The 10,890-nt window shown below is 50.7% G+C and overlaps 1 protein-coding gene across 1 annotated transcript; it reads right to left on the minus strand.

The window, feature by feature from the left end:
• Positions 1-1,580: 1,580 nt before the first annotated feature.
• Positions 1,581-8,905, minus strand: LTC4S (leukotriene C4 synthase; the record flags this gene model as incomplete). The annotated part of the gene is made up of 5 exons (XM_010158309.1): positions 8,848-8,905; positions 4,674-4,773; positions 2,798-2,868; positions 1,970-2,051; positions 1,581-1,724 (listed from the first exon to the last, which is right to left on the minus strand). Coding segments are annotated over exons 1-5 (455 nt in total), but the record flags the coding sequence as incomplete, so codon positions are not given.
• Positions 8,906-10,890: the final 1,985 nt, after the last annotated feature.

Consider the following 10,890-nt stretch of genomic DNA (forward strand, 5'->3'; position numbering starts at 1 on the left):
CAGAGGGGGGGCTTGGTGACACGGAGTCCCGCCAGCTGCCCCCGCCGGCGCTGGGATGGAGACGGCCCGGTACCGAGCTCTGCCTTGCCTTCACCCAGGCAACAGTCCTGGCCGCAGCTGAGGATTAAGTGAGGGTGAAGACTGACCCTCCTTTGGCAGAGGAGGAACAAATCCGAAGGGGTTGGAGCTACGAGTATGGCAGGGAAAACAAGACAGAAACAAAAAAATACGCCACACTGTGCCTGCCAGCATTGAACACAGCCCCTTCACTCACGGTGAAGTCTCCAGTGTCTTCATGCCTTGAGACTGAGCGCAGAAACCATCTTTTTAAATAACTATTTCAGTTACTGATTGGTGTGAATTTTTTGGAGAGAAGAAAAGCAGAAGTAGCCCAGTTCAAAAATAGTAGGGATTAGTGTAAATCCCAATGTCTCTTCAGCTATACACTGGAATGCATTATACTACTTTAATGTGCTGTATTTTTTATTATTGGATACATTTGATTTTTCAAGTACATCTCTCTATATAAAATAATGTGCACTGTAATAAAAGCTAAATTTAAACTGTTGGTGGGGCAATGGGAGTCACTCGTGGCAGGGAGGCACGTGCTCTGGCTCTGCCCACCCGTTCTCCACCCCAGGACGGCAGGTATCCCTGGGGGCCAGGATCCAGCTGCAGCCCCTGCACCCGAAATGGAGTAATTCCTCAGCACTCACACACGCACACGCATGCACGCACACACACACACGCACACACGCACACACGCACACTCACTCTGCTCCCAAAGCATTGCCCATGCTGGGGCAGCACTTTGAGCAGCCCAGCGATCTGTCAGCTCTTGTGGAACAGTTGCCTGACACAACACTTGGCTTTTTTAAATTCCCACGTGCGTCTTGGCACGGAGCTGGCTGTGTGATGCCGGCTGAGCTACCTGCAAACCCCGACTTTGCAGCAGAGGTCGAAACCCGGGGAGGGCAGAGTCCTGCTGGTAGGTGGGTGACAGGGCCCTGTCGAGATCGTTCAATTCCATGCCAAGCACAGACATGAGCATTTGGATTTGTTCCCAAAATTTGGATAAGGTTTTAGACAAGTTTACCCACACTTTGAAGATAGTTGTCATCGCAGAAGCTTTTCCCATACCACCCTGTCCCCTAACCCTCGGGTGCTCTCCCAGCCGGTCCCCAAGCACCTTTGACAGATGCAGGTGATTTCTGTTGAGTAAAGGAATTTATGTTTTGTGCATCCATCGTGTGAGCCTTCTGCATCGGTGTTACAGCAGTAAGGAGGAGCAACGACAGCGTGCAGGTTGACCCGTGCTCTGCGCGGCGTTGGAGGGCGTAGAGCAGGCAGTGCTACGAAACCTGGCTGGGAAGCGCGGGGCAGGGGCTGGGCAGCGTTTGCTTTCTAGGAGGGGAATTATCTCTGTGGCGTGGAGCTTTACAAGCAGGGGAGTGCCAGCATCTGCCGCCCTTCGATGGCAACGGCCGAGCTGTGGAGAGAGTCACCGGCCACGCCGCACAACCCCCTCCCCTCCACCGAGGGTGAACAGCGGGTTTTGGGGGATCCGTGGCCACGCTCACCAAGTGCCGAGCAGCTGGAGGGGCCGCCCCAGCGCTGCCATCCCTGTGGAGGAGCTGGGCAGCAGGAAGTGTGCCAGGAGCCCAGCCACCGCCAGCCCCAGCAGCAGCCAGAGCAGCCGGGCACTGGCATACAGCGGCCCCAACCTGCGTGGGGAGAAAACACCGTCGGACGCTGCCAGCGGGCCCCGGGCAAGGAGCGTGCTGGCAGTCCTTGGGGACTGAGCCAGGGAAGAGGTGACGTGGCCAGGAGCGCACGGGGCAGGAGGAGGAGGGGATGCAAACCTGCCTCCAGTCCCACCCACGGGAAGGAAACCCATCCCAGGGGCCGCATCCTACACCCAGCCTCCTGGGGTCGGTTTGGGGTGCCCGCGGTCCCACGGGATACTAACCGTCCCTGCGCAGCCAGCGCGTATCCCTGGAAGTACTTGAAGCGGGTGTAGAGGTAGAGCAGCCCGCATGCCGCCGCCACACCTGCGGAAAGAGAGGAGCCAAGTCCTGATGGAGTCAGGGCTCCCCGGATGATGCCAGAGTTGAACCCCATCTCAGTCACCCCCATCCCCACTTCCCCCGGCGAGTGGGGGCACAGCCACAGGAACCAAACACGGAAGGACGCGGCTTTCAAACACCGTGGGAGTTTAAATGGGTTTGCGTCCTTTCCGTTTTGTGAGGGAGGAACTTCTCCACCCCCTGAAGTTGCTGTGGGTCCTGAGTTTGCGACGCTCCCTCCCACGATCCTTCGTCCCATCTTCGCCGCAGCAGCAGCTGAATCCTCTAAACCTGCTGGGCACGGGATGGCCAGTGGATGACTAACTGTTTGGGTTTCTCCTTCTGACCCCGCGATGTGGGTAGCGTGTTGCAGCTCAGCTGCAGCTCCCACCATTCCCAGGGCAGCGGGAAGCAGCAGCCTCCACAGCAGAGCCGCCCCACAGCTGCCCTGGCACCAGCCGGACCCTGTCCAGGAGGAGCAGCGCGGGGGACGGGGGGGCTCTGGCGATGGAGCATCCACTGCCAGTGCCACCAAACCGCTCCCACCAGCAGCTTCGCACATGTGGGAATCGGGGTGCTCCTTGGTCCCACTGGGCGAAGGGGAACTTCGCTTTCCCCAGGTACCAGCCTCACGGGCACAGAGAGGACGTGCCTGAGTCACAATGGGACTTAAAGTGGTTTTTTTGGTTTGTGCACGTGGTTTGGGTTGGGGTTCCCCCCATCCCCCTTACCTTGATGGAAGAAGATTCCAGCAACCCAGAGGAGGGAGACAAAGATTGGGAAGTACTCTGTGCAATTTGCCCTGGTGAGAACCGAAGACGAGCATGAAAACCGCATCCTTGTACGACAGAAACTGGTTCACCGAGGCCAGAGAGGTGAGCTGGAAACGAACGCTGGAGCAAACCGACGGGGTGGGAAGAGGCATTATGTGCTGTGCTACGGAGAAAGGGCCTTTTCTGCACTAGGGACACCCAGTATCTGTATTTTAGAGAAGAAAAGCACCCAAACAACGCACAGCGAATGCACCCACATTCACATGGACCCTGCAACAACGAGCCCTGGCCACGACGGAGATTTGTCTTTGCTGGACCCTCGGCAGGCTCCGTCCTCAGCCCCACGCGCCTTCACAGACATCTAGCACCAGCCTCAGCTGAAAAGCTGCAGGGGTGAAGGGTTCCTTGGCATTATTTAAGGGGCATTCTCTTCCCCTTGGGTGAGCACAGCCCAAGTTTGGGTGTCACACAAGTCATGCGCCAAAAAGGAGCCTTCTCCCAGATCAAACTCAGCAAAGTTTTTGCAACCAGGTTTTCTTCCTTTTAGTGACAGAAATACAGGTTTTCTGCAGGAGAGTGGGAGCTGTGCTGTTAAAGGAAATGGTTTTGTTTATCAATTTCTCCTACCTTTTACTATTCCCTAGGCAATTTAGTCTTAAATTTGGCCAAAAATTTACCAAGCCTCAGGGAACGGAGCCAGCTGGGGAGCTAGAAAGTCTGAAGAACCTGATGCTGCAAACACAGTTTGAGCCCCAGCAAGGGGACGCTGACAGGTTTCCACGAGTGAGTAATAAATCAATACCTTTTTTCCTCCCTCTTTTTTTATTTTCTTTTTTTTTTTTTAATATATCAAACCAAATTATCCATTTGTATCCTTTCCCACAGGGAAAAGAATAAAGGGAGGAAAAAGCCCACAATGAAGGAATACCTTCTCAAACCCAAGTTCCCTGAGGTTCTGAGGAACACAGCGGAGGGCTTCCCGCGGCACGGCTCGGTTAACACAGCCCAGTGTTAATTAGAAGCTGCATCGGTGGCTCCCCATCTAGCAAAGGCCGGTGCCTCCCGGGCAGGCTGGCCTTTCACTGCCGCGCAGAAGGGCCGAGGCGGCTGGTGTTGTCACTCCACGAATGTTTCCTGCAGGCTGGCAAGGAAACGCCGCTGCTTTGTTCAGGATTTAGTGCCGTGCGTGCTCGAACTGCCCTTCAAACCAGCTCCGGCCAATTCCTTTCAATCGCTTATGAAACAGAATAACTGTGATGAAAGACGGAATCTGGTGCTCGCTGGAAGCCGAAGGGATCTGTGAACGGTTCCAGTTTGGCTCCAGCATTGCTCTCTCCATAGGAACAGAGCAAAAAGAAACAGCCCTCAGCATGGGCCCACGAGTCCCGACTTTTCACAGTACAATGGCTTAAAAAAAGAAAAAATAAAAAGGTGCTCGTAGCTGGTTCTGCCAGCAAGGCCCTTCGCTTCAATTGGACAGCAAAAACTTACAAGCAAATATTAGGTTATGAATAGAGCTTCAGCTACTCTCACAATTTGGAGCCAACATTACTATTAAATGTAATTATTATAATGCATTGATGCTCAGCACCTCTTCTGTACAGCCACTAATTTGCAATTTGGCTGCCTCTCACGATGCCAGAAGGAAGATTATCGTGGATGGACAGAACCGCTCCAGCCAGAGCAAAGGGCTCCAAATCAACTCAGACCTCCGCACGCAAAGCATTAAAACCCAAAAATCCAGTATCAAAGAGGTGACTTTGGGCTTCCCTGGTAGTGACATTTGACTCGAGGCGCACTAGATGGAGTCACCACAAAAAAGTCACAATCTTACTGAGCTCTGAAGATCCGCTCGAACTCAGGGTGACCTGATGTCTCAGGAGGGGAGATCTTGAACTTCCGTCGGGCATAGATCACCTGCAGCGCAAAATAGGCTAAAAAAAAGAAAAACATGGGAACAGTAACAGCCCAGTGGTTTGTTTAGCCAAGCTTTATCTAGCTTGGAATCAAGCAAGTGGTTTAAGGAAAAGAGCTGATACTGTCTGGGTTCATAGTCCAGGGCTGTGCCACACAACCTGGAATAAACATGCCGTTTATTTCAGGCTCGGACTTTAAACGCGGATTTGGTTACCCTCGCCGAGCACGCGTACCGCAGAGCTGACGTGCCGGCCGGTGCTTTGCATAGTCTCCAAGCACCCAGCAGCAGAGGCCTTGGTGCTGCTCCCCAGCAGATCAAACGCCCAGGAAGGCCAGCAAGGCACAGGAAAACCTTCCCGAGTCCACATCCCATCACGGAATTATGACCCTTTTTCTAACCTCGCGCTCTGCGGAGTATTAGCACAGCCCTGCCAGTCTGATGGGCATAAGGGGTAACGCCTCCCACTGTACCCAGCGAGGTCAAAGCTTTTGTACAGGGACAGCACCACGTCACAGAGCAGCATCCAAAGAGCGAAGCACTGGGATATCATGAAGTCAATCAGAGATGCTTGTAATCAGGGCAATAGAAGGAAATGGGGAAGGGGGTGATTATTTCTTCCACTTCATTCCTGCAGGGCAGCCCCAGGGCTTGAGCACTTAAAGGAGCAGACACACTGCTAGCGACTGCCTGCACCAAGCTTGGGCTGAAGTACTAACTCAGCCCCTGCTACATCGCTCCTTTGAACGTTCAAAACGGGCACGGAAAGTCACTTCTTAGTGATGAAAACCTGTTAACATGAAGATTTGGACTGTTTCACCATTTGATGAAAGTTCTTACTCCCACGGGTGATTGCTGACGTTTCAAACGTTTAAGTGCATGGCTACCTTGTTGCTCTCCCATCCTTGAGGATTTTTGTATAAAAGAAAACCAAGTTATAAGAACGATTACTTTGACAGCCGTGGCAGCGTGCTGCTAAGCGAGTCACTTGGATTAGCAAGGTCCCAACGTAGCGACATTTCTGGAGCATCAGAGGGACCAGGAGCCAGGCTACAAGGACTGCTTTATGGGCTAGTGAAGGAGATAACAGCAGAACAGCAGGAGCGAGAAGGAAAGTAGGGACAGATGTTGTGAGATTAAAGACAAGACAGATGCATGCATGCCTGCAGAAAAGCATTAGAACATATGTAGAAGAAAAGGGAATGAGAAATGTAAGTAATCTGATGTGTATTACGCAATGTATTACCCATTTAAATACACAGACTTTCATTTAAGAAAACATCCCGTTCTAGGGTCTTTGACACTGCGTGCAGTGACCCACTCTAAACGAGAGGTGCTGGGAGAGAGGTGGGAAAGAACGGGTTTGCTTTTGCCCTCCCGATGCGTGTGTAGCACGCTGGTTACAGTCGAGGGCATCGTCCTGCTGCTGAGATGTGGCAGGACACAACACAGCATCCTCTCTCAAACCAGGCAGCTCCGCCTGCAGAGACACAGCCGGCAGTTCAGCGGCGGCTGCCAGAGCTCGGGAAAAAGATGGTCAAAGTGTGACCCATCCCGTTGCCTCCTCTTCAGGTCAGGTGAGCACATTTTCCTACACAACTCTGTAATGCTCTCAGGGTCTCATCCCAGCCACCTCTCACAGAAGGACTGAGCTGACGTTACTGCATCATGCACAGCTCTGGTTTGTGGCATAAACCTGACTGTGCTGGGCAACCGTCCTCATCCTGCCTCGTGCCACCTGCCCCTTCCTAACGTAGCGTTCCTGTGCCTGAGGGGCATGGTAAGAACCGTCTTAGACCCAACCTCTCCATCAGCTCCACACTTAGCACCTTGCTTGTACACAGGGGCAAATACTGTGACGAGCCCTGCAGCAGATCCCTCGCTCTCAGGGATGGATAATACCTCACACAACGGCTCAAGAGGAGCGAGAGCCTCTTGGAGGGTGGCTAGCTCTCCTCCCAGCCTGGTGTGCGGGTGGAGCATTAGGGATGAAGATCCACCCTCCAAAAGCGGTTCTCACAATGAGGTGTTGAAAAAACCCCACACTGCATAAGCCTTCTCAGCATGGACTTCTAGGGGAAGGAGTTCCATCTGCAAACTAGTATTTCTGTGACTCGTGTCTCCAGGTGAAGCTCCTGCGTGGATTCCCACGTGGCTCACGGGCTGCGCTCTCCCTGCAGAAGGATCAGCCACACCTTCCTTCTCTATTTGACTACGTCCACAAACTTGTCAAACCGTGTTATAGCTGATATTGGTCACATTTGAGCAGACCTGGCCAACAAGCTCTGTGGGGACTGACGAGCAGTGACAGTGCATAGGCTTTACTTCCTCAGAAGCCATAAAAAAGGGAAGGAAAAACCACCGGTGGGAGCATTGTTCTCCTCTCTGGTCCAGCATTCTGCACAGGGCAGGAGCAGGTATCTACAGAACGCTAAGCTCAGAGCACTGCTAAACTGAGCGTAACAATTAAAAAGAGGAAAGGATGTGGGAACTGTGGGCTTCCAGAAAATTAAGAATAAAAATCAACCAACACTGTACTGTTGGTACACGGAGTGTACCAACACTCCATGGTTGCCTCCTACATCAGGATGTGCTGGTGGAGTGTACGCACAGCACACGTCCGTTTCCCTGCTCGGCCTTCTCACAACTGAGCTCGGGTCCGTAACTCACCCAGAGAACGTCCTTCCAAAACACGCAGGAGCTACCACACAGCTCTGAGTAAAGGTGACACTAGCACACAAGTTTCTTACTAGCAGAGAAAAGGAAACACGTCGTGCTCAGTAATTGCTCCTTGGCTTCCCATGCAGAGACCATAAAATGAAGCTGCTTCGTCTGATCTATCGCAGATAAGAGGGCGCCGATGCTGTTTATCTGCTGGCTTCACACCTATCTATGGTTTGCAGAGCATGAAAGCAAAAAGCCTGAGGCTGCAACCTTTAAAAATTAAGTTCTCATAAAATAAATACATCTGAGACTGCTATCTAGGGATTTGCTACTGAGGGTTTCCCATCGGAAAGGGCTTAGCAACGTTTCCATAACACTATTTCAGGTTTCCTTGCACTAAACGTTCCATCCCCACTCAGTTCAGGAACAAAAAATCTCATGACAAAGCATCTGATAGTTCTCTGTAATTTGTTTGAGGGAAATCACTGATAACTCAGAAATCTTCTACTCTTCAGTAGCAGATCCATCTTTTAACTAATTCTTATATTAAGGGATTTATCATCTGATGGATAAAAGTACGTCAGGCTGCTCAGGTTCCCACCCATTTGTCAGCAAAGAGGTGTGCTAGCTCCACAGTGAATTAATTCAATAATAAAACCCGCACAAACGACCCTTCCCTCATAGCCACGTGAAGATTGAACACAACGGGGGCTCTGTCCTCACCCCAGGCAGGGGCAGCGTCCCCTTCCGTCACCCTCCTGAAGCCCAAGGGGCGAAGCCTTCACCCAAGGAACCCACAATGAGCAGGGGAGGCAGCCAGAGCCTGGCAACACCACTGCTTCTTTCTAAATGGTCTAAACCAAACGCATCTGTTGAAATGAGAAATCACTGGGTTTTTTGGAGACATCTGCGTGTCTGGCCAGGAGGGTTTGCATTAGTTTCCAAATTACTGTGTGGTGCCAACTGATCCCGTCACGTGCTCCGTGCAGCGAAGCTGTTGAACACAACGGGGTCGGTCACCGGGGAAATACACACACACGCGATGCTCTTTTCTACAGGGATACGGTGAGGTGTGTGCACCCACCTCTTCCTCAGCCTGTCGGTTAACCTGCCTTGTATCGCCTACCTCCAGCCACCCCGAGTGAAAAATTACTGCTAAAACCCGACCACAAAGTGATTTAAAGACATTTGATTGTTGAAATCGTTTTAAAAGTAAAACCTGAGTTTCACATTTCCTTCTAGGATGCCGGCTTGGAGGTCTGCAGATCATCCTAGTCTCTATCAAACACTGACCCCCCCTTCGGCACCGCCACTACGAGCGGCCAAACATCATTCTAACACAGACTCCAGGCAAAATACAGGAACCAAGTCCCACAAAGTTTAGTATAATTAGCGTAATAGTTAATAGTACTTTTACAAGGACATTTACCTTGCTCCAGGACTCCCAAAACGGTGACAGTGGCCAGCAGGTCTATCTGCTCCCTCATGCTGGGCTGTGGACCGGCGCCCCAGGCAGGTGCGACGCGCAGAGCTGCTCTCCCACCGCGGCACGCTCTGCAGCAGCGTCTCACCGCTCGGCCCCGACACGTGTTTCCTCCACCACGCCTTAACTCTCCCCACGCCACACACTTTTCCCAAGCAGCAGCCAACAGCAAACGGCCACTCTAGACAAGTGCTTCCTGCAGAATTGGGGCAAAACAAAATCCTCACAATTATATTCCCAGATTTGTGTACCCCCATCGAGTAACAGACTGCTGGCTGCTGGCAACTGAAAGATGGAGTTTTTACAGCCCTTTTACAGCTAGTTTTGATCAGCCCTAAAGCATCTAAATGACACACGAGGGGATAAAATTTAACAAACATTTACAAATTAATGACTTGACCTTCTGTGCCTATTCCAGGTAGTGGAGTTGACCACATGAAATGTTTTCTAGGCTTCAGCTGGAATAACTTAATTCTGTTACTGGATTCTGAATTTTTAAAAGAGCATTCAGGTATTTTATCCTATAAATACTCGCTCAGTCACTTTGTGTAGCTTTCTGATGTTTGTAAAACCCTGCAGCACAAGCCTTTTCCCGGTTAACGTACAAAATCGAAGTTCTCGGTTCAGAACGGACGGCAGCACAGGATGGAGAAACACGCCGACCCTCAGAAATGTTTCACTAGCATCAGAATTCTAACCGTGAAAGATAAAGTTTCGAAACCAGCAGTATATTAGCCCTAAATAACTTTTCACCCCAGCCCACAAAAGGAAAATAAACATCAGTTCACAAAGTTACAAAGTGGCTCCAAAACACAGGATATGGATAAAAGACTACTGGCTTTCAGGATTTTAAAACCAAAAAGGAGGAAAAAGGTATCATTCATTATCAGCTGAGGTTTTCCCTTATTTTGATGAAGGGAGAGGGCAGGATATGGCTGAAATATTGCGTTTCTCTGCAGAATCACACAAAACCTCAGTACAGAATTTGGGCACAGCACCACCAGGAAGTGACCAGACCTACAGCTTCTCCCGAGTGGGACAGACCCTCCAGGCTGTTAGAGACTGAAATGGAAATAAAACAATTAACCTTAAAATCTACTGGTGACCCAAGATTTCATGTGGGGCATCTGATGTAAAAGTCAGAGGGGAAACGTCACCAGGAGCCTAATTCTGCTTACACCACGCCAACAGACAATTCAGGCTGTAGAAGACACGTCCGTTAGAGCTGCGTTAGCCTCAGGAAAAACACTAACAGAGGGGAAAAAAGGAAAAGGGGATTAAAAAAGGGCATTTTCTGAGCAGAGGTTGATGGCAAGCTGCCACCGACTCCTTAAAATCTTTGGAAAAACACACACGTGCGCATCACTTCAACTGGGGCCGGTTTGGGACATTCCTGGTTTACGCAGCGTTACATACAAAGCAGCATTTTTAATGGGACAATAAAGCAGAAGTTAATAAAGTAAGAACTTCCCAGTTTCCCCCGGGCTGGAAGCAGCTCATCCTGGCGCTGTTACTCCTTAGTACATTCAGTTCTTTACAAGATTCTGAAGTTACGCGTCCCCCACTCCCCCCAAACACAACCCAGAACTTGCAGAGTAGAAATATATTCAAATGGTACTCAGGTAAGTCCGGATGCACTTCGGGAAGAATCTGAAGGCGCTGAGCTGGGCCTTAAACACAACAGCTACACGATACAACACCAGCGCTTGGAGATCCCGCAGCGTTCGGAGCCAATTAAAATTCTTATTCCATAGGGGATGATTTAACAAGTAAAGCGAACGCAGCCTCAGCCAGAAACGCATGTGTCACATTTTGCAAATTCTTCTTTATCACTACTGCTAAATCTGTGGTTGGAGAAGCCCGAGATGTCAGTGTAGAAGTCAAGACCAGATATCATCAGTTATAAAAGGCGGACTTGACAAACAGGAAATGCTACATCAATAACTGAATTCTTGGGTCTGCTGCAAGTGGTATGATTCACTAAGAACC

Source organism: Eurypyga helias, unplaced genomic scaffold, assembly GCF_000690775.1.
Source record: "Eurypyga helias isolate BGI_N326 unplaced genomic scaffold, ASM69077v1 scaffold7979, whole genome shotgun sequence".
Lineage (NCBI taxonomy): Eukaryota > Metazoa > Chordata > Aves > Eurypygiformes > Eurypygidae > Eurypyga > Eurypyga helias.